We start from the raw sequence: 27,802 nt of genomic DNA, 5'->3' as shown, positions 1-27,802 counted from the left end.
CCCTGCGCTAAATAAGTTAAGGACAGAAAAACCTTTCCGAGTTCTCAGGTATCTGGAAGTTGAGACCTGGAAACTGAACTTTCTTCTTGTTTCTACTCATCCCAGCAGCTCTATCGGTTCTTTTACACTAGTGAGGATGCGGCCTCTTTAAACGGACCTGACTCCGACGTCAGCGCCGTTTTAGACATGTGGGGTTCTGACATCCAATGGACTGATCGGGGCTTAGTCAGCAGGAGATCTCTGTGGTCCGGAGCAGAGTAGACGGGAGTTAACCACGGCTGTAAGATCATCATCAGCAGACACAGTTAGGACAGAGATTTCCCTCCTCGTACACCTGCTTCATCACTTCTCATCAGCAGCTTGAGCCACCGTGTTGCAACCATGTCTGTAGCGGGGCTGAAGAAGCAGTTTCACAAAGCCACCCAGGTAAGAGGGCGCGACGTGCTGCGCACCGGGTCTCACCAGGTCTGTCACGTTGTTGGAGAGCAGAGATGAACCATGACTAGTAGTGGTTGAATGAACTCACCGTGCTGCATTTACATGGGCTGCTGTAGTTCTCCATGTTACCTCTACAGGAATTACGCGTTGCTGTCACTGAGGATGGTGCAGTGTTGCACCAAAGGCAGCAATTTAATACTCGTGGTTTTCTCTGCAGAGCTTGTTTTCTGTGGTGGTTTGATGCACAATAGGGAGACACACGATCATTATTCAACGTGGAGTTTCTGTGTGACCGTCTGGGAGGCAGATGGCCCGACAATGTGATGATGGTGATGTCGGAGACGTCAGTTCCTCTCGGTACCCTTCAGATGACATTCCGCAGGAATCCAGCAGAGCTGCAGTCAGAGCCCTAAATGAATCACGTCTCAGATCAGATTCTTTCTGCCAACACTAACACCGGTTATGCAATCGTTAAGTGAAGTGTGTGTCTTGGCGGAAATCCGCTTCGACCAGCAGCAGCACGCCGTGATCCCGACGCCCTCTAAACGCACCACTCTCCTATTGCGGGATAGAGGTGATGAATTAATGAACATCTTCATCGTGTAGTGTCGGATTGCACCGTGTGTATATGAACATATTCAGTTAGAGGTTACATAGAGGCTCTGACTTCAAACCCAAGTCATATTTCAGCATCTTTATTTCATTGCTGCAGGCTGAAAGTTGAACCATTCATTTAGGACACCATCAGAGTTGATGTAAATGGAGCCCTGCTGGTCAAAGGCTGGATCAGACCTGTCCCTGCAGCTCAACACTAACATGGCTTTGAGTGATTTTTTTGTTTCTGGGGTCGGCTGAGGCGCTCTGAGGCAGGCTGTCCTTTACCAGGGTGACTCATGGGGACACTGACAATCAGCTTCAGGCCCGACACAGCAGGACACACAGGGTCTGACTGACTCGCACACACATGCCCCTCTCTCCCTACTTGTTCCCCCAGTTCACCCAGCCCCCAACTGGCCCTATTGCACTATATGCTTTCCTGATCTCTATGAGTAATTTCCACCGAGCCATGACTTAAGTGAGACTCTAATAATGGTGTGTCTCTTCAACGTCACCCCCAGTAGATGTTAAACTCTCTTAATTGCATGTTGGAAAGGACAGGAGGTCATTTACACAACAGCTGGGATTCAGGATGGTGACAAAGAAGAGATGAGTGTTGTATTTTTTGCTCATGTTTGCTACTGTTGGTCATTTCTAATATTATTGTCACTTGTTCAGGGGCTTGTGCTGATGATTAAAACCAGACCAATGCTGCAATTAGCTTCCATTGCAGATTGAAAATAGAGATGCATCAATGATTGAATAAAAAGATAAATAATTGGAAATGCACTTTGCGTATAACACTTTTCTGTATTTTAATCAGGAGCTCATACAGTCAGATTGGTAGTAGACAGCAGCCCACAAGAGGCTGCACAGATTGTGTTAATTCTGTGTGATTAGTCTGTTGTCACTCATTAGCACAGGCCTCTTCTCTCTCCCTGCACATGCTTCTCTACAGCTTCAAATTTATGTGTGTGTGTGAGTGTGTGTGTGCAAGGTGGGAGGGCACATGAGCATTTATGTCTGTAAATATGTATACAGTGTTGTGGCTCTCGGTGTGCATGCGTTAAGAGCTGTGGGTGAGTGGGAACACATCTGATTTTGTAGATTTTTACACTGCACAGTCTTCGTTACTCGGTTTTCTTCTCAGTGTGACTCACTCAGATCTCAGATCAGTCAGCTGTCTCTGTGTTTCCCTGCATCTCCTCTTCTCTCCTCGTCTTTTCCCTTAGCATTGCGCCCCCACCACTGACACACACACACACACACAATGTGCTCTTCCCCAGACCACCAGTGTTAGAAGAGCCCCCCTCATCTCACCTCTTCTCATGCCTCATCCCTGTAACTCATGTCGAGACTCATGCAGACAGCAACCCAGCAATCTGGCTACTAGCACACACACACACACACACATTGTGCAGCTACACTTTAGCAAGACCCCCACTCCTACACAAGGAGAGATGGGCAGGCGATTAAGGCTTGAGTAGAGGGATTTAAAAGAATCTCATAGTACTTTGGCAGAACACATGTCGGCACTGATGGCATTTATTTTACCCAAGATTTAGATCAACAACATTTAATTACTTATTTACTTTTTTATTATTGTAAACTGAAAGTCAGCTGTCGATAACGGGGATTCTGGGGAAATGGTACTATTTTGCACAATTTTCTGAGATTTTATAGAACAAACAATGAATCAGTCAACATCAATTAAGAGTATTGTGTGTATGAATATTTATAAATGCATGCAGAAGTCCTACTCATTGATTAACAGTATATTAAAGGAGGAGCTATCTTTGGAAAAGTTTTTAATACTACTCTTAGTCTTAGTATGCATAATTACTTAAGAAGCCACCGTAGTGTCAAACATGTGGATTGGAACAGATTGCATATCCTAAAATGCAGCGTTGACCTTTTAGCTCATTACGTCACTAACTGTTAATTAGCGGTGCAGATTTATCTGAACGTAAGTGTACACCACCTTCTTCATGGGAACTAGAAGACCCTCATTCTTGTGCGTTGCGGCTTGCAGGGTTTCTTCATTAAAATTTTGTGCACTCTGCTGAAAGTTCTCATAAAAACCAGAATGCTGTGAAATAACTGGGATTTGAGTGTCGCACAACCTCATTGTCACCTTCTCACATAGATCACGGAGTAATTTACTTCGCACAACTACAATCACGCTTCCCTTTGATAGAAGACATCTCTCTCTCAACCACCCAAGGACACTGAGGCTCAGAGTGGTGCATTAATCACGGGGCCCATTTTTAGAAAGGAGGGGAGCACGAGCCATGAAGGGTAAAACACAGCAGGTCCACTTGAAATTAATTTTTAAAATGTATTTCCCAAAAAAATCATTACTCATTCTCACAATGGACTGTGTCATGAAGTGATTTAACTGTACTATGCATGGCAGCGTACTAACTGTACACTGCGATGCATAGTAATTATAGCCAATATTAACTTTATCTAAAAATATGTCATCCTGCTGCGAAACGACTCCTCATACTTCTCCTTTAATTGTTTCTAACCAAAGAAACTGTCCTAGTGTCACAAGTTAACTTTACCTCAGAGTGAAATGAGTCATGCTTAGAGCAGATGCTTCCTTCATGATGGCTCTGTTCCCATGGAGGGAGTCGTGTGTGTGTGTGTGTGTGTGTGTGTGTTGGGCTCTGCCGATGATTGTGTGACTGTTCATGCATGTAGATATGTGAACATCTTAATGTGGTGAAGCTCTTTACTCAGAGTAAACTGCACCGTTCTAATACCTACCGGTCCTGTTTGTCATTATATTTTAATCAAACCCCAGTTTAAATTTTAGTTTCGTATCTATATTTAAAGCTGCACAGAGCACAGAGTGCTTTTTATCTCTCTGGATTGAATGTGCGCTGCCAACAGGAAGACAAAAATATGTTAATTAAATAGAAGCTGTAGTACAGAGAGGAGATGAGGATGGATAAAATGTTTTTGCTTTTGCTTGTCAGTGTAAGATAGAAGCTGAGAGTCTGGCTGCTTGTGCATTCACGTCATGTAGTCGCTACTTGAGTTTGTTGTTTAATGTCAGGCCAAATAATGCACACTTTGCTCTTAAGCAGATCTATCACCAACTTTAAATAAGACTTTACATTGTGTGCTAAATGTGGTTCTAGTTACCGTGCTGTATATTTTCTCAGCTACAGTATCAGTAATATTAGGGCTACATTAAATAAGTCTAATCACAGTGATTCATTTAGGATGACAAGGCCAGTGAATCAGTAACACCAGTGTCCTTTAAATAACAATTTAAAAATTTCCTTCCCTTCGGAAATACACATACAAATTGCACACAATGTAAGCAACCCGTGCTGCTGCAGTACAGATGATAATGATTGTAAACAGCTTTGCAGACTGAAAAGAGATATGACTGGTGAACTCCAGGTTGCACTGAGAAGCAGTTTTAAAGTGTCACTGAGGGAAGCTGGAATACACAGCCCGGACATCTTTCAGGAACACGCGTACGAGCAGCATGAAGTGTGGCATCAGTTGTAATTTGTAAGGAAACAAATATATCTGCTAGGATACTGTAACGTGTGTGTGTGTGTGTGTGTGTGATTGTTGGCATCTGTCTGGGTTCCTTTAGGTGTCACAGAGACGAGAAGCATTCGTCAAACTGTAGAACACTAATCCTTTATTCTGTAGTCATCCTTGGTTTGACTAGAGGTTTCCCAGTGTGTGCGCCGAATGCTAATATCTGAACTACACATGTTCAACACGTATCCTCGATCTGTCTGCAGCATTTTAAATAAAAACATCTCGATTTGCTTTGTAACCTACAACAAAATTATTAAATATTTGCAACTTCTTTTCTTGATCCCGTTACATTTAATTCTTCGTTCTACCTGTAAGCATGAAAACATACAGACATTCCCCTATTTTCTTAGAGTAAGCTGCAGCGTGCGTGTGAGCGCGCATTGACGTTGATCGGTGCATGCCAGTGAACATCAGTGGGGTCCTTGGATGTGGCTGATGCCTGGAGGAGTTTGGGGCAGCAGATTGTGTGCGAGTGACTCATCTAGCCTGGATCCTGACTAAGGCTACTGCAGTGCAGCGTAAAAAACGATCCAGCTGGGAGATAACAGATGGGGCGGGAGGGACGGAGAGAGTGGAGCAAGTAAAGAGATAAGAGAAGGCAAGAAAGGGGGAAAGAGAGGGAGATAGAAAGCTCCTTTGAGCAGGTAGTGGCAGAGAGATAGGAGGAGAATTGAGCCAAAAGATACTGAAGTCGAGAGCAGGCAGAGGGACTGCGCCAAGTCAAACACCAGAGAGTGTGGAGAACAGTCAGTCTGCAGGGATTTACTTCCTTTGCAAGCTTCAGGAGAAATTTCTGCCTAGTAGAATGTTTTCATGCTTGATGCTCTTGGTAATATACCAGTCATTTTTTACTTATTGATTCTGGGTAACGTGGCTTCTAATAATTCAGAAATACGATGTTGAGGATGTCAAGACCAGAGAGGCTGAAGAAAGGAACTGCAGAGTTTGAAGATGCAAAATAGCTTTTGTTGTTTTTCAGTTATGAATTACTGTTGTGAAACACTGTGCTGCTATCAGAACTCTTTATAAAGATGGAACAGGACAAACAAACAACAGCAAAGATGTGAACACTGAACAGGCTGCAACAAACAACAACACTGGACTGCTAATGGTTTTATTTGTCTAGATTTTATTTATTATTTGTTATGGATGCTTTAACTTGTGGTAAAACCCAGATTAGCCCTTTGCCAGATCACCTGATGTACTGAAGCAGTAGCTTGTGTGTTACATGTTTGGTTACATGTGAAATGCAGTATTCCTAAATATATCTATGACTTTCATCAATATTATTTGGTCTGTTTGAATAAACAAGATAAGAAAATACTAATGAGTACGAGTCGGTGCTACACACCAATGCACTGTGATGAACTTACTTTTCTATTCATTACGTATGTGTCACCCTTCCTCCTGCATTTGCACTGAAACTTGGCATGGCATTGGATATACCTAACTACTAAGAGTCCTGGGCTGTGCATCAGCTGTAGTTGTCATGTGTTACACATATGTTCATTAGTCAAAGGGGAGAAAGACATTGCTGAAGTAGTCTCTAAGTTTATATTGAACTGGTCTCAGGTAAGCCAGTGCATCCAGTTTTGGCCAAGTGTGGATCAGCAATGCAGTAAAAGTGATGCTACACTGGATCGAGTCCAGCTGTAGAGTACCTGCAGTATTATAATGCCCTTGACGCCTGCTGAAGATTCCTGAGATCTTCCACTGATTCTCCGGCATGTTTTGATATGTATCACAGCAGTGGTGACATATCATATCTGACAAGTGTGAAATATTATCTGCAACAAATGTTGTCAATCATTTTCCTGACGACAACGATTTGCCTACTGACTCTAGAGCATGGTATTAATATGACTCACCAATGAAAAACGGAGAACTTGATGCACATGCAGCAGCCCGAGGGTTGAAAACTGTACCGTGGAGTTTTCAATGTTCTGACGACAGCTTTGTTCTGGAGGTTAATGACAGACGGACACGGCGTGTACCTGTCCTATTCTTAGCTTGTCCTGTAAATAGATGCTGTTGGCACATTTTCAGTAGGAGCTCTGACGAGATAAACTCATTAAATCAAGAAGAAATGTGAATGAACAATGGTTAGTTTAAAATCTGCCAAAGACTAAAGATGTGTTGGTTGATGAAAAAACTGGTGCATGATTCTGCAGATTCATTCATTCGTATTTTGACACTGAGTCACTGGAGGTTTTTTAGGTTTGTCTATAGAGCTGACTGTGGTTTCTCCTTCCTTCTTTCTCATCCTCCATCTTTCTCAGCATCAGTATTCAGGCCATCGTTGATGTTTTATTCAGAGCTGTTGTATTATATATTCCGGGTATGAACCACTGCAGGAGAGACGTGCTGCGGCTCAGGGTTGGAAGGGAAATTCTCCGGGTTTGTTATTACGCATTAAGAAAAGATTTTTCTGATCAAACATTTTTTGGAAATGATGGAGGGGGTGGTCCTGTTGTTTTAATTCTTCTTTTTATAATGTGCTTTTATCAATGTTGACCAATAATGTGACTCAGTCATGTTACATGATAAAATAATTCACTGCTCATTGTATGATGATAGGAACACTGATATATTCATACACATGCTACTTCAGGGACATTCAGCTCATATCATTATTTCCCCAGTCTATAAAGAAGTCTGCAGTGCTCGCTCCTCCCAACCCATTTACCCTATTGGTTATTGGCTTTTGTTATAACTGCAGTCACGATGTAGATATAATAAAAGGGTTATGCAACATAATTTGCGTATACTCCACTAGAGACCTTGAACAAGGTATTATCTGTCATGTGTAGTTTATTTACCGGAGCTTTAAAGTCAATGTCTCAGAGGAGGTTCTGAACCACGCCACATAAGCCAGTCACAATCTCAGTAAAGACTGAATCTATGAATTGTAATCACTTTAAAAATCCCCTCAATTTACTTTAATAACCCACTTGGGGAAAATTGTTGCTGGTCAGCTGCACCATGCGACCATGGGGCTTTGGGCTCTTGCATAAATCCCTCAACGTGTAGCTAGGAGGAACTGGAAGTCAAACCTCTCACCCTGGGGTTCGTGGACAACTGATCCACTTAGATATCAAGGTCAAAGCTTGGTTTAGTTATACTCATTGATTTATAACCAGGTACATTAAAACTAATGCAAGTTCCATAAATCTGAGAGACATGTGAGTATTGGCATTGTGAGCATGTTAGCATCGAGCCAAAGCACCACTGCACCTTAAAGAATCTCAAAGAGTTACTAGTAGTAAGTTTGGACTGTGAATAACACAGATACGGTGCAACGTGCAGTATTTTGCAGTCAAGCTTACATTTATGCCTTTACTGTTGATTTAGGGAGGAGGACAACTGGGCAGGAAATGTGTGAAACAGAAAGGAGCGCAGGAGAAAAGATGATGGAGAGAGGGGATAGTGTGTAGCAGAGAGAGCAGGAAGAGAGGAGTGAAGGAAGTTATGGAGAGAAGAGGAGGATGTTGGACACAAAAGAGGAGAGGAGGTTGTGCTTCCGGGCAGCTGGAGCATCACGCCACCAGTCTAATGCCTAATTTAGCTTGTGAAGGGACAGTAACGAGGGATATTTATATTTAAATGTCTGCTAACATGAGCGTCCAGCAGTCTATTAGGTGGACAGCACTGTACACGTTTTCCTAGTAAAAAAGACAAACATGTTATTTGATCTAGCTATGGAAACCCAGTAATCGCACCCCCCTGTGCATACACAGTGTGCTCCCACCAACTGCAGAGCTCTGACTGAATGGCTTGTCAGGGATTATACTCAGATTAATAGAGCACAGTGACTTTGCATCATATTGGAGCTACGTGTGAGTCACGACCAGAGCTCTGCAGCAGTAATCTGTGAAACGTGCAGCATGTGCTGCCCAGACGACCAAATGTACCATGTGATGGGGTCAGAGATTTTATATTTATCCATGCTGTTTTTATCATAGTTGTACCTTTAGTGGATATCATCTGGGGACTTCAGTGCTGACATGAGTCCTATAAGACCACGTTCTCTCTTTAAACAGGAAAAAACATGCAATGATGATGAAGAGGCAGACATATGTAGTATGTCCATATTACCAGACCTGTGTGTTGTAATTGCCTTAATGTTACTGTTGAGGAGTGAGTAATTTAATCATGCTGCTCCTTTGTGTAAACAAGCCTCTTCATCATCTAGATGAGGTAAAAGTGCCACAGGCTTAATGGTAAACAAAGTTATTTTGCAGATGTTCAGGCTTAATATGATAAATGACACCCACACAGTGAGTTGAGGGTTGGATGCCTTAAATTAAATACAATGAAAGATATTATTTTAATTAGGAGGAGGTAGGAAGACAAACGTGTAAATAAGTTCTTTCTTTTTATGTTTTCGTATAAATTTAATATCAAGTAGATTAAACGTAGACACTGCTGACCTCTTCCTACTTTTGACATTTCAGTGTAAATAGTGCCTTCTTTGACAACCTATTTAAATTTATCTCAAAGCCTTTATTTTAAGAAAGGTGAGAGAGGGGCTTTAATATAAATCTTTAAGCTAACATTGACATGAACACCTTAAATACTGAATATGAAATAGAGAGAGCAGTTACAGTCCTACAACAGTCTCTGAACAGCGGCTAATACGCCAAAACCTTTCAATGTAACATTAAAATATGCATATTTTTTATTAAGTTAATTGTTTTACTGTCAAAATAGTGAAAATAGCCATTATAATTTTAAGAGTGTGTGTGTAAAATATATATATATATATATATATAACCTGAAAAGGTTCAGCAGTTGTCATCAATATTCTGTGTATTGTTACATTTCCTGTCATGACCTTGTTTATGGACTGGAAATTGAATCCGAGCAGCCTGGTGTGGAGAAGCAGATAGTCAATATCACATATACAGGATGTTGGTCGGGGTTTTCAGTTTTCTGCTCGTTTAATGCCAGCTGTAATTATTGTGAATTTTGGAGCGGATTGGTGCAGCGTGATTGAAGGTCTGTGGTGGTGTTTCCAGTGTGAGGAATCCGCTTTTGGCTGCTTTATTGATTTCACTGCTTGTTTCTTCCAGAATCCATTATTCTGCTGTTGCTGTTGGATGGCTCAGCTCGAAATTAGAAATAAAAGACATTTATCCTAATCATCGTTAAGTACTCTTTTTTTTTTTTCATGCTACAGTAGGCTTTGTTTTTCTGGTGCTGTGTGAAAGGCTTCTGTTGACTTCAGGGACCTCCGTGAAGCATTTGGTGTGTTAGTGTCTGACCACAGGCACAGGCCGTAAACTCCTGGTAGATTATGACAAGATCTAGTTTTTCCTGATGGTGCAACCACAGTTTCTCTGCAGGCATGCTGTCAGAGCATATACACTCTGATATACTGTCCTTTCTTTTTATCTTATTTGTTCTCCTGCTGTTGCTCCAGTCCAACACGTTACTTTTGTTCGTTTGAAAGAACAGCTTCTTTCCTGAACCTCTCCTGAAGCCACGATTTCTCTTGACAGTCAATTATCTGTTTTATAAAATGGCCAGACCTAATATAACTAATCTGACTGTGATGATGTGAAGTGAAACCACAACCTCTTCTTTCTGGGTTCACTGTCACTTTAAAGCCTTCATATAGAGCTAACTGCAGGGTGATTATATTTGTGGATTTGTGGAGATCATTACATTTCATTTGATCTCTATAACAGCAAAAAGTGACGTGAAGGAATATTATTGATCGGATTAGATGTTAGATAAAGGGAGTACTTTGACATATAAACATTCAACAGTGGCACAAATTAAAGTTAAAGTTGGTTTGATGTTGGTTCTCTGTGACTAATAAACTGACACGGGGATCGACAGCACATCATTTTTTTCTGACAAGCAGCTGGGTGATAATCTTTAGGATAGATGATGCAGTCATGAATCTGTGGATTACAGATACACCCACACACAATGTGCAGGCAGCAGTCTGAAACTGAGCTTTAATAACTGTCATCAATACTGATTCTCTGCATTTATTATCCTACACAGCACCATCATTACACCCATGCCATTTAACTTGCGACCCTGTTGGGTAAACATTAAAAGTCCATCACTGTGAACCTACTGTATAAATATAACATGTTTCCAGTCAGCTGTCAAGTCCTCAACAGGCCTCAAAGCTCCGTCATTATCTCATCTGAGAGACGCACTCGCTTTTGAAATGGAAATTGCGGAGTCGCAGTGGAGAGTGTGAGAAATCTAGTGTGTTGTTTATGTAGCTGGGTGTGCATCGTGTGTGTGTGTGTGTGTGTGTGTGTGTCTTTGAGTCGGTGTTCAATTGCTCACTGTGAGGATGATGTATATTTAATAAAATCATTCTCTCAGGTTCATGTTCCACTTTGTCTCGGTGATGAATGGAAGTGATTTTAGCTTTAACTAATAATAATAATACGTGTTTTTAAAATGGGTAATCTTACATTTAATTGCCTTTAAATCCTCTACTCCCCTTACGCTTTTATTTTGAAATTGTTTATTTGTAAGCCAGATTAACTTTACTATACACAAATGCCTTTATTCAGCAGCATAATGCAGCTCTAACAGCTTGCTCAGAAGCACTTCAGTGGTGGGTATGAGTGGTTGTGAGGTTTCCCTTCAAATAAAGACTAAACCTGCCAAAAATGTTATTTAAATTTACAATATGTTTATTTCTAAAAGTGGTTGCTGGAGCTGATCCTAGCTCTCACTGGGTGAGAATCATTGTTTATTAATGTTGTGTTATTACACAAAAGAGGTAAAAACGTTATATGTATTTCAAACTTCAATAGTACATACGTTCTACACAGTGACCACCCCTGCACCCTGAAATCAAACAGACTATTTCCCCAAGTGGGAAGATGTGTCACCCAGATATTTTTCTGCTGTGTGCTGCATGTGTGCTGGTTAGGATATTTAGATATTTGGAGTCAGGAGACATTTCAAATGTATTCTTCCTTTGTAGAATCAAGCTCATGACATTATGTCAACATGAAAAGAGTGCGTTTCCAAAATGATGTTATAGATAAAGATTTTCACATTAAATCAGCCACAGAAAGTGTCATATGTGTTGTAGTAACCATGCACGGCAACTTGTGGATTTAGGTGGTAAACATTTAGCCTCTTATGTGTTATGTATGGCCATAGTTTTTTAGTTTGGTTTGTTTGTTTTTGTTTTCTTGAGTGCATTAGTACATTAACACTCTGCACATGTTGTGGTTGACAGGCAAGATGGATGTCGAGAGAACAGACAAAATATGAACAAAAATAGATCAGTGATAATAAGAGATGTGGAACAAAGGCAGTGAGTGAGTACAAAATGATCTCGAGGGAATTAAACAAGTACTGAACACACCGACTCTTTCACACCTTCATGGTTCCTGGGCAGAAGTATAGTTGGTCTGGCAGGAGAGTACTGAGAGTGTGATTGTTGCATCAGCACTATAATATAAGTTAATTTCAGACAGTAGAGGAGATACTTTCAAATCAAGAAGGATTCATTTCTTCACCTTACAGTTTTATAAAGAATCCACTGGTATTAGTTACAATAATCACGTGCACAAACCTATCATTTATCTCTGTGTGCACTTTACTCCATCATTGTCATCATCATCATCACGGACCCCAGTGCTCACACACTCCGGCACGCTTTCCTCACACACACATGCATACAGTGCCAGCTGGTTCTCCCCCTCCACCCTCCTCACTCATCTCCCTCCTCCCCCCATTTACGAAGCCGTGCATGGATGGATCGGAGTGTGTGCACATATCTCCCCAGCTCCAGATTCATCCCTGCTGTTACATAAGAGCCATGCAAAGGCTTACAAATCAGATTATAATAGCCACAGGCCCACACACTCAAAGAAGATGGAGGTCAGTGAAGCAGCATGGCCAACCAGTAGACGAATGCTTGCGTGAGACTGGACAGAGGTAACAGCTGTCCTCTTGGTGTTCGTCCAATCAGTCTGTACCTGGACTCAGGTATTCACTTGTCTGAAGTTAATTTAGGGTGCCACTTTTGCTTCCTGGCCGGCCGTGTAGTTGTTTCTGTGTGGTTTGGTTAAATATCCCAACAACCTGTCCTGCTGAATATTCTCCCCACTAATGCCACACCCAGGTCTTGATGTTCTGTGGGATTACTGTCATCGTGAAACAGCTGCAGTTGGAGCAGGAAGCTGCCACCCCCACTCTGGCTCTAAATGCCAGGATTTAGGAATAACAAATGGATTTTCGCTGATTCCACGAGAGCACAGATCTATTCACTTGACATGCAGCACAGTTATAGGCTTCCTCCTAGATAAAGGATTAATATCCGTCCGTCCACAGTTTGGTCTTATGTCCATGGAAATCCTGATCAGCTGAAGTCGAAGTCTAATCATGGCAGCGTAGGTTCCAGTTAAGAATACAGTGAGACAAACTGTAGTTAAGTCACAGCTAAGCAGTGAGAAATGTGACAATAAGAGTGGGAGTGATAAAGACAGAAGTAGAAAGAGAAGCAGAACGCAAATGGCAATCTGGAAAAGAAGAAGAAGAAAGCAACTGTTTTCAACCTTTTAAGATTTGGGAGTTCGTACAGACGATCTTCTCGGGGTGAAAATGAGTTTGACAGTGCATCCCTAACGTGGATGACTGAGAATCCTCACAGACGTCCCAATAGAGCAGAAAGTTGGAGAAGGAAGGTCCTAATGCTGCCAGGAAAAGTCAGATCCTCTTCTCGTATTGTCCAGCAGCCGGGGCTGTCCTCCTAATAGCTTCACTAATCACTCTTGTCATTTTTAATCTCCCTCTTCCACCCTGGGTGTATTTAAAGCAGGGGCCTCTGTGTGCCCAACCAGGATTAGACTATGGAGCAGGAGAGGAGGGAGGAAGCGTTGGAGGCGGGGGTGGAGGAGAGCAGCAGCAGAGCACTCCTTGTGCTCCTCACATTGGACGCCACGTGACTGCCGCTAATGCTAACAGTAGAGTCGTGAGTGCTAAAAGTATGGGCTGATACAAAGATGGTGATGAGGGGCAAAGCAGTAAAAGGATTTGAATTGAATTACAGTATGAACAGCAGGTTTGAGTAGGAGCCGTACAGATGGACCCCTGCATTCATTCAAACATTATGAATATGCAAAACTGGATTTAAATTGCAAATTAAAGCCACCTTGAATGTTTTCTATCCTGTTTTACATGGCAATAAAATCATAATTAAAAACATTTAATTCTGTTTTCAGCCATGTTGGTGATCTCAGCAGCTAACAGATGGATGAAATCTGGCTCTGACGTTTATGTCGTCGTTGGTGATCCTCTGATGTTTTTATCCAGCACCATCATCAAGTCATGTATGACCGATACTTTAGTTTGTGGTCAGATACCTAGAAGCATTCCCTATTGCCCCCAACTGTACTTGGCGTTTAGCTCTCAGTTACCAAATGTTAGCATGCAAACAAGCTAAACTAAAGGTTTGTTTATGCAGAAACTCCATTATGATGGTTTAAAGCTGGCCATCCTTCAAGACGCCTCTGCTTGTTTACACACAACTGCAAAAAGCCTTCCTAAGGGCGATCTGGTTTTCATCTACAGGTACCGGTACCCTGGATGTTGGAGGAGACACAGGGAGACTTGAGGACTGCTACGACGTGCAGCTACAGAGTAGACAGAAGTAAAAGATACTGCTGATGATGAATTTGAGTAGGACTGGGGTCAGAGTAAACATAATAATACACCCTGCCATGAAACTACCTTCGTCTGCTGTCGTATCCAACAGCGAAGCACTACGTGTGTTCGCTCAAGAACGTGGCTCAAACAAATCAAATGTAACTGCAACTCTACTTCAGTGTGAATCGTTTCATAAAAGCTTTTTCTCTTGCAGTTTTTTTTTGAAAGAGTCTCTCGGGAGAAACAACCGCCAGTAGCTAGTAACACCAACATTTCACCAACACCTGACACTGGCGCCAGTGGGTTAATCCACCATCTGAAAAGCTTCCAGCTAAATAAATTCATAGTTGAGTTGAGCAAGAAAAGGCAACTTTTTTAAAGAAGTAATGGAAAATGTCTGAAAAAGTATTAAGCTGCGTTCATGTTTGTCAAATAATGTTTATTATTCTTTACGTGGAGAACAAATAAGCCAACGTGTTGACCTCAGGACACGAACAGTGTGTCCTGTGTTTGCATGTATAGATGTGTAAGATGTGTAATGTTGTAATATCGATCGCTCTGTGTTCTGCAGTGATGAGCACAGTGTAACCTTAGACTTCCGTTTAAAAGCAACAACAGACGCTTTCTGTGCCAGAGAGAATCCCAGGTCAATTTCCTCGTCAGTCGTATAACAGCATTAGCTCCGGGCGTCCTACACAGGTGTAAAACCCTGCTGTGTTAACGCTGCCAGGAGTGTTTTCTTTAATCTGTGTGGGCAGTTCTCTTTCTAACAAACACTGTCAACCTGCAGGTGAAGCGTCTGCTAATTGAAAATAACAGTATTAGTTTGTTTTTTGGGGAAGACAAATTCAATTTTCGTTAAAAAGTTACAAAATAAAACCACAAAGTCATAATTTGAATACAATTTTTTTGGCCTTGTATAAAATAGTAGCCATAGGGTCACTTGAAGTCCTAAAATATCCACTGTGAGAGCAAGTGAGGACACTCGGCTGTGTGACCCTTGTGGTGACGCAAGAGATTTGGGGACGGGGGGGGGCGCCCTGCAGCCTTTGGCAACGTCTCAGGGTTATTTTACTCTGCCCGTTTAGCATATTTAATCTGGTCTGATTTGGTTTTTGGAGAGCCTAGGGAGAGATTTAAAGTCTCATATGGACCAAACCCAGCTGCTCTTATTGTTTCATATTATAGTTATATAGTTTTAATGTAAGCATTGTTATTTCAAGCTGACAGTAGCCGTTAGCTCAAAGCACTACTGTACCAAAGACGAGCCTCACAGCTTCTATCACCGTCGACACAGTTATGTTATTTCACGTTGTGTCACGGGATGTTCATTATTCTACCATTTTAGTGTAATAGATAGGACTCAGGAATTAGTTATTAGTATTAACATTATATGTCTACCACGATTAGTTCCCTTCCACTTTCAGTACAGGAATTTGTGAAATCACACATAGACAGGAGCCAAAGATGTGCTGAAATAGCTCAGTTGGGACACCATTAGACTGAAGATCTTAAGGTCCCTGGTTCGATCCTGGGTTTTGGCAGCAAGTGGGACTTCTTTAAACAATTTCCCTCTGGGATTAATAGAGTTTTTTAATCTTGAATGCACTATGTATGATGAGGAAAACCTAAGAACCACGCAAAGGTGAGAGTGAACTTTTGAATGAAGCAGGAACTAGTGTAAAGCAGTTAGTTAGACTAGATTTAAAAATTTCCATACAGTATTTATAAATTCTGGATTGTTTTAGTTAGAGGGATTTTCTTTATGTAATTTTAAGAATCATATATAGACCTTGTCTTACTAGTTTGATTGGTTTTGATCAGTCACAAATTATTATTACATTAATTTTCTTATGCCTTAAAACATGTCTGGAGAGAACCTAGAAACCACATCATGTAAGTAGCCTGTGGGGATAAAATGGCTGCAGTGTAGTAGGAATAACCTTAGGATAGCCCCAGCTCTGCAGTGAAACCTTATCTCTGCATTACCGTGTCTGGAGACCTCACAAATCAGCTGAATGTCTGTGTGTCGGCTCCGTGCGCGACAGTCCTCGCTACTGCAAACGTGTTTGCTGTATATGTGACATTGCAAATGGTGAAGACACGTTGTTCATCATCTACGCCACTGTTTCCCAGAGGATGTTTTTTTATTCCTGTAAGGTTCAGTTATACATTTCTGCTCAATTCACCTTGTTGTGTCCTTCCTCTGAGGGGACGATGAAGAAAGACTGCTGAGACAGTGGGATGGGTGGAGAAGGAAAAGAGAGATGGGCTGTTGGGCGAGGGAGAGATTAAGGGGACAAAGAGAGGTCAGTTATGTGTGAAAGCACAGTTCCCCAGGAGATTTAAGATATCTGGTCTCCTGACTGTTAGTTTGGGTCACGTTTACATACAGTGTATTAAGTAAGTAAAGGATCACCCATCAGTGTCGTGAGTGTCTGTATGTAGTGTGTTTGTCTCATCGTTGTTCTAAATTGCCATCTCCTCCGCTTGCAGCCATCCAAGCTCAACATCGGCTCTGTCTTTGCTCTCCATTTTGCAAGTCTCTGGGGGTTGAACGCGCATTGACAGCAGCCATGGGCAGCAGTGTGCACAGCAGCACTGCTCCACTTACTGAAAACTGCCACCAACAGCTCATTTCTATTCAGTCAGTTGCTCTTCTACTGCCGGGTCCCTACAGGCGCCGCACGACTCAGTTGTTTTTCATCCATTTAGCTCAAGAAACAACCGACTTCCACTGACCCTTCTAAGTCTCTGAGCCAAATACATCATGGGTATCAGACACAATACAGGTTAATTTAGAGCTCTGAATACTGGGTGACGCAAGTCTGTATGCATCACCCTAAGTCTGTGCTCTTACTGCAGTGACTTGATTTAGCAAAAGTTGCAAAGTCATGCAAACCATGATATGAATGTGCAAAATGTGCAGCTGTGTAGAATATCTGGTCCACATCTGTTGAACATTTTTATTTCCACTACAGCCTCAAAAATGATCTGTCCACAAATGGCCGGAGTCCAGAAATTATTGTGACTGCACATAGCTAATTGATAGAAGATTGACCTGGCAACTATTTTATTTTAATCGTTTGAGTTTTTCCAAGCTAATGTATCAAATATTGTCTAGTTTCAGCTCCTCATTTTCTGTTCCTCTCTTAAAATAAATATCTGTTGGACACTTTTACCAGTTTTCTGTTAGTTTCTATCAGTTTTTACTCTCAGATTTACAATTTTTGCATTTTTATTTTAGACCTTTCAATTCAGATATTTCCAATTTGATACACGTTTACACCTGTCTGTCGGTTTCTTGAGGCAGTTTTTACCGATGAAACTTGCTGTGGACACGAACGCTACTCATCATCTAAGGTCATCAACATCAAATTATTGAATAACTCTCACTGTCCTGCAGAAGCAGTGAAACCATTACACACAGCTATTTCACATCACTATACTTTATGTCGTGAGCCTACAGGCCGACAGGAATAAAGTCCCAGTTTAAAAAAATATATATTTAATGTTATCCTTGTTCTTGTCAGGTTGGAATACATTAATAGTGTGTGGATAGTGTTAGGAATAAAAAGAAAACAGTTTCTACATGAAACCATTGTCTCACTTTTATCATGTATGTATCTGACACATATTATTACAGTATGTTATTAAGCTGTTTAGCTGAATGCCGCCAGATTACGCTATTTTTCTGCCAGCTACGCCTCCGTTTTAGCAGCTCAGATTATAAATGTCTCCCAAAACCACTACGATGAGTTTGTGAGCGCCAGCGTCTGATCTTCCTGGTGACAGAAGAAACGGGAAGAAAAAATAATGAGGAAAAACAACAGGAAGTGAGAGACGCTGAGACGTACACACGGCAGTAGTACTCCCGATAAGACGGGCAAGGGCAGGTACCTGTCTCCATGGCAACCGGCTCAAGGAGGATTTGAAGACACTGTGGTGATGTGTAGGTGAAGCTAATGACAGGAAATTCTCGCTGTAGACTTGTTTTGCATTGCTGTCAGAATATTGAGCTGTTTCACAAGTGGGATCAGAGGAGACTTTGCCGAGACAACTCACAGAGCACCAATCCTTAAAAAGTGGTACATGAACCACTGTCACAGACTTATCTCATAAACCCCGCTGCTCAGTCACAGATCACCCCTCTGTGTTTTATCCCTGGAAAAGTACATCTTCTTTGTGCGTGTGTAACTTCAGGTACTCCAACTGCACCAATGCAAGACGAGCATGAACGCTGAAAAACAAAATGTGAAATTCCCTCATCCTGTCCAAGAAGTACAGTGTGATTTTTCTGTATTTTACTCGAGGACAAACTTCATCCACTGACCTTAGCTTTCGCGTCTTCTTTAGTCACGCATCGTGATGTTCCCTGAAAACCTTTTTTTCCTCCTCTGAGGGCCTTGTCTGGCCTCGTTGTGTCAGTTTGCTGCCCCCTTAAGGCATCTCGTTACATCACAAACCGGAGCTGGACGGTGTCATTGCTGCAAATATTATCAGCAGCACGAGTGTGTGAGGGGCTGGGAGCCCAAATGAGGTATTTCTGTTTATATCTGTGCAAGTGGATCAGTGCCTGAAGCTATTGGGGCCAAAACTTACAGCTTGATGCTGCCCATAAAGTTTACCCTGGCATTGTCATGTCAAAGACGGGAGCTGACACAGCACCATTTGTGTATGGTGGTAGAAATATATTAGCTGCAAATGTTATGTTGATGTGTATATTCTGTAAACATATTGCTGCATAGTAATTGTTCCTTCAGTCGTCAGTCTGAGAAGGAAAACAACTGTCCAGTAGCCTCCAACAAAGGGTTAAACATGGTGGTTATGAGGGTTTAACCACTCCAATTAAGATTGAGTAACAGTTTGGGCGGTTGAGACATCTACACGTTATTTAATTTCACAATCTTAAATTAAAATGAAGTTTCACACCCTGAAGAACCGTATTTCACAACCCTTAAATCGACGAGACCATTTCCATCCAAAGCCACCACAGCTAAGTGTGTGGCAGCAGAAATGCACAGAACAGATGGGAGGTCTGTGCAGCAGTCTGGCTGTTCTGCTCAGTTCTGTGACATATTTGATCAGAACATGTGCGTGGTTCTTATTTATCACAGCTCATGGGCGGCTTCCATGCAGTATTCTGTGCACCTATGTGCAGATTACTGTGCGTGGATACGGAGTCAGATTGAAGATCATCTCCTCCACTTAAATGTTGCATCAGAATGTGTCTACCTGTTCAGGAGTCGCATTAAAACCAGGTTAATTCCATTAACAATCACTAACACACTCCTGATGTCATTTAAAATATGAACTTCACGGTTGATGAACTCTTAAACTCAACTTGACCTCATCGTCATTTCGTCAAGCTGCTGATAACCTAAACGCCACCGTGTCGTTTTTGTTTGTTTTCCAGAGGGTGAGCGAGAAAGTTGGAGGAGCAGAAGGAACGAAGCTCGATGAGGACTTCACTGAAATGGAAAAGGCAAGACTGAACTGTGTTTTAAATTATTACAGCGACCTTTTATACTGTCATCTTTGAAGAGTGCTGGCGAGTTAATAGGAAATCCAAAATGACAAAGGTGCACCAGTGTTTTCCGGCATTATTAAACCCACTCAGTGGTGGCATTTCACTTGACAGTTTCACTGGGTTTAAAACATTTCTCAACACAATTTGTTGCAGGTGTCAAACTCTAAATGAGCTTAGTTTTACAAAATATAGTTAAATTGGTCAGTGGAGACACTGAAAACCTTTTTCCTTTCTACTTTTATGAGATAAAGGCTGAAGCTAATTAACAAATCAAATATATTGCATTTTAGAAAAACTATATTCCTGAAAACAGAGTTTGTATTTGAACAGCACATATGGGTCCTTATGTGTTTTTAAGTATTGACACAGGTTAGTGCATGTGTGTATTTCCTTGTGACGATGTTTCGTACGTTAGTAGTTCGAGTGTGCTGCAGAAAGAGGGGCTTTGACTCTGCACCTCTCTCTCTAACCAAAGCAACACTTCATCTATTTTAAACATCCAGAAATTCCTGCTGTTCCATTTCTCTCATTCTTTCAGACAGTTCCTATTTTTGTTACCATGAACATCTGTTTCTGAACTGTAACCCTTTCTACTCTTTGTTTCTGTCTCCGTCCGCTTGTTTTACATCATGGTTTACAGAGGGTGGACATCACCAGTCGGGCAGTGCTGGACATCATGACCAAGACCACTGAGTATCTGCAGCCAAACCCAGGTGAGATAAACCATCTGTGCATGATGCGACCATGTCAGTGTGCTGGTTATTTAGATCTCTTTCACCAACACATTAAAAACATGCGTGTACATTCTGATACTTTTAATATTGACGTAAGAATGCACAGTGACAGGAAAAAGTTTGTGAACCTTTTGGAATTTTGTGGTTTTCTGTATTCATTTTTCATAAAATCTGATCTGATCTTCATCTAAGTCAAGAGTATTAACAAATACAATGTGCCTAAAATAATAACACAAAATAAATTCTGATATTTTATGTCTTTATAGAGAACAACCACAAAAGCAGTTGTTGTCGATTCTGTAATTTATCTTGTAAATGAAGCTGTTTGTCCTCCTCGGTTTTATCATTGTATTGCTGATTTTTATTTGTGTTTATAAATTTGATGATTCTCTCACAATAATTATCCTGGAAGCTTATTGGGTATTTAAACCTTTCAATTTCATGTTTACTCCTAGTGGCCATCCAATTATTATGTTTCGGGTTAGGAAGAATGAATTGCACAAAGATCCTCACATGAGATAACCTCAAATTTAACTGCAGGCAACAACTTAAAAATAAGAATTTGAAGAGTTCACTTCGGTGCCTGAGGCATTTTGTCACCTGGCTACAAATTTAGAACATGGCCGAGCATTCAGCCCAGAGGTGTTTGGTTTCATCGGTGCCTTGTCTTCATAGCCACCAGAGCCAAGATGAGCATGATGAACTCCATGTCACGTATCCGGGGTCAGGAGAAGGGGCCAGGCTACACGCAGACCGAGACCATCCTGGGAGAGTCCATGCAGAGGTTTGGCAGGGAGCTCGGAGAGGACTCTACCTTCGGTGAGCTGCAGCACATTAAAGCCTCTCACAGAAACGAGGGAAGCACAAATTCTTTTTTTATAGGCTTCACAAGAACAAAGTGGCATAATTTTATTCCCTCAAGGACACAGAAACAATGTTATGAAAAATGCATGAGCTATTTTCCAGACACAGTGCCTGAAGTTTGCTGTGTTATTTAGTTCACAAGTGAAGATTTAAACTGTTTAAGAAATATTGCTTTTCAAAATCTGCTGCACAGAATCTTTAGCAGTTATTGGAAATTAACCTTCATCCACACCAAAGGAAAACACGTTTCTAGTGTCTGAATCTGCCTTGTTTCTCCAGGCCTGGCCCTAATCGATGCTGGGGAAGCCATGCATGAGCTGGGAGAGGTTAAGGATGCTCTGGACATGGAGGTCAAGCAGAACTTCATTGATCCACTGCAGATTCTCCATGAAAAAGACCTCAAGGAGATTCAAGTACGAGAGCAGAACTTTAGTACACAACAGCGAAAAACTAATGACATTTGTAGTCAGCAATTCGAATTGACTGTCTGCTCTTCTTCTGCAGCATCACCTAAAGAAATTAGAGGGTCGTCGTCTGGACTTTGATTATAAGAAGAAACGTCAGGGCAAAGTGACGGAAGACGAGATCAAACAAGCGCTGGAGAAATTTGACGACTCCAAGGAGATTGCTGAACTGAGCATGTTCAACCTGTTGGAGAGTGATGTGAGTTTTCATGTCAAACTCATTTTCAGAACAAAACGTTTTTGTGTGTTTTTCTGGTTCAAACCTTTGCAAAAGACATATAAACATAGTCTCACTGACAAAAACATTATGGCCAGTGGTGCTTTTGCAAATTGCAAAACGGCAAAGCACAGACACATTTAACACAACTACAAGTGAAAACTGTAAACACATGTATCCAGTCAGCGACTGTGGTAAAACAGGGTCAAATGGTCTGTGTGAGTCGGATTGTGGATGTGTCAGAGGTGGTGAACGATGAGGAAGAACAGCTGTCACATGAAATAAAATAACAACAACAATCAAAGATGATGTGTAGGACCATGGCATGACTGTGAGGGAAGCAGGACAATGCATGCAACTAAATATAGGTAGACAGGAGAGTCTCAGGAGAGGAAAACAGTAAAATAATGTGTGTTTGGTACCTGGACATTTCAGCACAGTCTCAGTGCTCTCCTCTGCCAAGACTCTAGAAACAGGACAGGATTAAAAGTATATATATATATATATGTGTGTGTGTATCATGCACCTTTTGCTTCTTGCATCACTAGATTGAACAGGTGAGCCAGCTCGCTGCTCTGGTCCACGCTCAGGTGCAGTACCACAGCCGGGCTGCGGAGATCCTCACACAGCTCTCCAGTAAAATTGACGAACGGTCAGTTCACACTCGTCGTTTCTCTGATTGTCACTGAATGCACCAAAAATGACAAGTAGCATTTCTATCAGTGGCTTATCGTGTAGCACAGTTTCAACAGTTATTTACCATTTCTGTGGGTTTCTGGATTCTGTGTTTTACACTTTGCAGGATAAGAGAAATTTCTAACAAGCCGAGGAAAGAGTTTGCACCTAAACCACGTACATCTCTGGACTTCTCCATCAGTGAGAATCACAATGGAGGCCTCCACGGCGCTCGCTCTCCAGGTGAGACCCTGAACATAAAAAAGGCATTCTGCAGAAACCTGTCCATCAACTAATCCAGGCACTGTTATGGATCATTTGTGTGTCAAGAATAGTTTCTGTTAATTCATGATGTTTCATGTGTTTTTAAATTTTACTATAAATTCTCAAATAAAAGATACTAATGCTGGGCAAAAAGTAGAAAATGCAATATCTGTAATACAAATCAATTTAGAGTACTGAGTACATTTATACAGCAATGTACAACATTAAAGCCAGCAGCTGACTGTCTTTAAAAATTTTGATAATCCAGCCTTAAGAGTGAGACAATCACGTGTTCAAGGATATCAACATGATATTTGAGAATTTCTGGTTCTTATTTTGCTTTCTAATTTGACATTTTTCCTACATTCATCTATTAGCTGCACTCAACAGAATACCCATCAGTCCTGAACTAATCCATACAACTCTGCACTTTTGTCTTTCCTCTTATGATTTTTGGTTATTCTTCTAGGGGCGAAGTCTCCAGGTGAGCCAGGTCAAACTTGTGTTTTTCTGTCTGTCAGTGTGTCTGTTTGATCACATTCATTTCTTCATAACATATTTTCATTCCCACTGAACTCAAAACTACTTCTACTGCCCTCTGTCCGCCTCCCTCGTGTTGTTTCCTCTTCTGTTTGCAGCAAGGTCTCCAGGTGAGACAAAAACCCCAGACAGATACAATCATATCTCTTCAGTCACTTTATCGTTCAGACTTTGTTTGTCCATCGTTTTTCTTTTTCTCTGAGAAATTTGTTGCACTCAAATGATACAAACAGCAGAAAAACAAGTGCCGCCCACCTCCTTTATAAAGAATACCAGACCGACAATGAAAATCTTACAAGTGGACGAGCATTTGCTTTTTCTTCTTTGTTCCCCTGCCAATCTTCTGACCTCTTACCCCTCTGTTTATTTATCTGCCTTCCTCTCCTTCAGTTTGTTGTCCAACTTGTATTTCTTCTTGTTTTGTTGTTTACTGACAGACCTCTTCATCGCTGCGCCTATTATACTCCATAAATTCATCATTTTTCCATCTAACAGTGCAAATTGCTGAAATTCCCTTTTATTCACTGTTGTTTTCTTCTTTCCCTCTTGCAGCAAGATCCCCAGGTGAGCTAGAGTGACGTAAGAGGAGATGCATGATAGAAATCTCTCTATCACTCATATTTTTAACCTTCTTTAAAAGGACGTTTGTGGAAGTGTATTCATGTCTTTCATTTTTGTTTCGCAGTGCTCAGCTGCAGTGCTGTTTCTGTCTAACCCCTGGGTTCTCTTTTGCCCCCTTTTTAAATCAAACTGTTCGTTTTACTTTCAAACAGTCCAACATTTTGGGAAATTTGTTTTTAGTTATATAACAAGATCAATATAAAGAATGAAGTTTAGCTGTGTTGTGTAACAAAGTCCACCTACCAGCATCACTAAAGCTCACTAATTCATTACTTTAATGGGGTGAGGTACCCAGGTGTTTCTAGCCTTAAGCATTTAAGAGCAGTGTTGATCCTTTTTATCTAGAGAGACGTTTATTTCCCAGAATATTGAACTGTTCCTTCAAACATCGTGCTACTAATTTTGTCACCAATGGTCACGATTTGTGTCTCTTTCTTTGTCTTCTTCTGCTTCTTGCTCTTTTCTTTGCCCCTTTTCAGCAAGGTCTCCAGGTGAGCTTTTCACGAGCTTTTCTTGTGACCATTATTCTCTAATCTGTATGCAGCATCTTATCGCCACATGTAGTATCTCTGTCCTTTTCTTCTCTTATCTCTCCAACTCGCTCTCGGTTTGTTTCAGCTCCTATGGACCAGCCTTGCTGTCGTGCACTGTACGATTTTGACCCTGAAAACGAAGGTGAGCTAGGATTCAAGGAAGGCGATATTATCACCCTGACCAATAAGATTGATGAAAACTGGTACGAGGGGATGCTGCATGGCAACTCGGGCTTCTTCCCCATCAACTACGTGGATATCCTGGTGCCACTGCCGCATTAGGACATCACGACTACCTGCTGAGTCTTCAGTGGTGGCGATAACAATCCAGGCCTCCAGTTCTTCTTGTCAGTATTCCCATTAACCTTTTCCTAAACATTCCTACTAACCACATGTACTCCAGTTCGAAGGAGTCAAAGCAGCAGCAACATAATTATGAATGAAGGTATGAACAAGATTGATGACGAATTAAATGAAGTATGTACCGACTCAGCATAAAAACTTTTAATGTGGAAAAATAGGTATTGACATTCCCCTTATCCCAGGAGGTACCTTCAGGCTTCACGCTTATTTTATCCATTTTGGTCCCAGCTTTAGTCTAAGGTTCAAGTTTTTGCTGTCAGTCCGAGTTTATCAGAACAACTTTGCAAAATCACACTTTCTCATTCACTGTATTGTGTGGAAACCTCTACATAGATAGCAACTTGTCTCTCACATGATAGGAGAAAAAAAAAAAAAAAAAAAATGGTCCACGTGCTTCATGTTTGTTAGAGACTCTAGGTCGAGCATGGTTTCAAGTGTTTAATGTTTTATCTTACAAAAAAATATATGTTGAGCTGATTTTACTTTGTGTTAAATATTCCTCGTTTTAAAGGGAGTTTCTCCCTCGGCCTAGCATGGCTCTCTCCAAAGGATGTCCTCACATTTTAACTATTCACAGTTTTGACAATAGTTAGATTGATCTAGCTGAGAACCAAGATTTTTTTTAACATAACTCGTGCATGTGATTGGTCATATGCAGTTTTAGATACCAAAGTTACCCACGGCAACCTGAATCAACTGTAACAGCAAGGTATCAGTAAATCTGTTTGGGGTGAAGCTTGCAATATCTAGTGCTCTGGTACTTTTATCAAGCAGGGGGAGTGAAGTTTTATTCTTAAGTATGTGATATTACGTATCTGAGCCAGTGATTTGTGAAGTGATGACATGATTTGCAAAAAACACAAGTTGTGAAATTTAAACAGTTTGCAGTGATGTAAGAAAACTATGGTGCATAAGTTTCAATCCTTTGACGTGTATTTTATCAGCAACTTGTGTAAAATAAAAAATGTATTGTGGTATATTTACTTACAGCACTTGACTGCTCAATGGGCGACTGCAGCAGAGGGTGTAGCTGTTTTTGCTGCATCCTACTAGTGTGATTAGCATTCTGTAATTTAGCCAAGTATAAAACAAGACATAGCCTACAATGATCCTCTTACAGATACTATAACGAGGACAAAGGAGGGCATAAGTGGCTGAAGGGAATGAGAAACTATTTGTTTTTGTCTCAGTGAAAATGTAATAATGAAAATGATGCAATCTACACTAAAACCCCTTTTCCTCTCGATAATGCAGATGCTGGCCTTCTTTTCCATGTCATGTCAGACCTCAGAGCAATTATTAGATAGCATACGTGATGTTTCATTTCCTTGAACCAGCTACATGCTTGTATACAGTAATGTGTCTGATCTGTTTCCCTGATAATCTGACTTTAGTAGTTACATGAGCAGCTGGGTTATTCTCTGCAGTGTCTTAACCCTTCTGCAGAACAACGTGTGCACTAATTTTGCACCATCCTTAATGTTATGCGTGTATTTTGGGGGAGGGTTGCACATTTGGGTTTGCATACTGTACGTGTAATGCACAGGGACGGGGGTTGCAGATCACCTCTGTGTCTGAGGTATTTAATATATATGGGTGTCTCTTTAAATTGAAAGACCACATCATTATATCGAGTAGAATTACAATAAATGATGCAAAATCAACTGGTAACCCATGTTCAGTCAGTGTTGTTTTTTTAAAGGGAGGCACAACTTTAGCAGACAGTACACTTTGCTGGCTAGAGAAGAAAAACAATTCAGTGTGAAGAGGTCATGTTTTTTTTTAAGGTGATACAATTTATTCCTTTTCTTTCTCTTTAACTTCTTTTTTTTTTAACAATCGTGTGTATCTTTGCCCTCAATGAGGACTGTACAGCTTTTCTGTGTTTTGTTTTCACCTTGTGTGTATAGTCGCGCATCTACAGTAACGTATCTTATTTTTGTAACTGTGACAAAAGTATACACGTACAGAATAGATGTGTGTATATATAAAGTATATTATCCAGAAGCAATGTGAAAGGATGGATTGTCTGTGCTGCACATGACTGTCTTTGGATTGTTTTTTCTGTTTTATTTTATTCTTGCACTGGATTCTAAAGCTGTATGCTTGATGTAAAGAAAATAATGTGATAAGTCAATGTAATTTATTCAAATAAATACCAAGAAATGGTTATTGCCCTGACGTTACGTGGAGAAGACGCAGTGACTTGGCTCAGCAATAGAACATTTATGCACTATTTGTTTTCCTGGTGGATACTTTCATGTCTTACTACAGTCCAAACAAGAAAAATAAGGTCAATTAAAAAAATCTTTGTAACTACAAGTTTATCAAAATATCATTAATAATCCTGACGTACAGTCATGATAACAAGTTCAAGCATCATTAAAGATACAAAAACATGTGAATGTGTAAAATGGGATATCCAATGCAAACTTTGTTGAACCTCTACAAATAAAATATTATAGCAAAGCTGTTGTAAACACCATAAATCAATTGGTATCAGCACTCAGTGACAAAGTCAATTTGCTCAAGCTCTACACTTAAGTACAAGTACCACAAAATTATACGTAAATACAATTTTAGGCAACTTTTATCTAGTGTAATTTAGGAGCAAACGTTACTCTTTAATCCACTACATTATGTGATTGATGTATTTTTCACATTATACCATTTTGACCATTATATTTAAAATGTATTTGAAGTAGTAGTAGTTGAAATTTCTTTCATCTCATCAAACTGCAACATAAAGATTT

General features: G+C 40.8%; 1 protein-coding gene across 6 annotated transcripts; it reads left to right on the top strand.

The window, feature by feature from the left end:
• Positions 1-248: 248 nt before the first annotated feature.
• sh3gl2a (SH3 domain containing GRB2 like 2a, endophilin A1) lies at positions 249-27,503 on the top strand. Of its 6 annotated transcripts, XM_026358841.1 has the most exons (12): positions 249-426; positions 19,661-19,729; positions 20,415-20,487; positions 21,184-21,327; positions 21,652-21,785; positions 21,877-22,035; positions 22,602-22,705; positions 22,856-22,971; positions 23,462-23,476; positions 24,085-24,096; positions 24,633-24,644; positions 24,772-27,503. In XM_026358841.1, exons 1-12 carry the CDS (start codon positions 382-384, stop codon positions 24,966-24,968), a joined length of 1,080 nt encoding a protein of 359 aa, XP_026214626.1. In that variant the 5' UTR covers positions 249-381; the 3' UTR covers positions 24,969-27,503. The 6 variants fall into 6 exon arrangements, with proteins under 6 accessions (XP_026214626.1, XP_026214627.1, XP_026214628.1 ...); XM_026358842.1 differs by lacking the exon at positions 24,633-24,644; XM_026358843.1 differs by lacking the exons at positions 24,085-24,096; positions 24,633-24,644 and adding an exon at positions 23,631-23,642.
• The last annotated feature ends 299 nt before the right edge of the window (positions 27,504-27,802 follow it).

Source organism: Anabas testudineus, chromosome 1 (assembly GCF_900324465.2).
Source record: "Anabas testudineus chromosome 1, fAnaTes1.2, whole genome shotgun sequence".
NCBI classification, from domain to species: domain Eukaryota; kingdom Metazoa; phylum Chordata; class Actinopteri; order Anabantiformes; family Anabantidae; genus Anabas; species Anabas testudineus.
The sequence above is the reverse complement of the archived record's forward strand: the minus strand, read 5'-3'. Positions and strand labels throughout refer to the sequence as shown.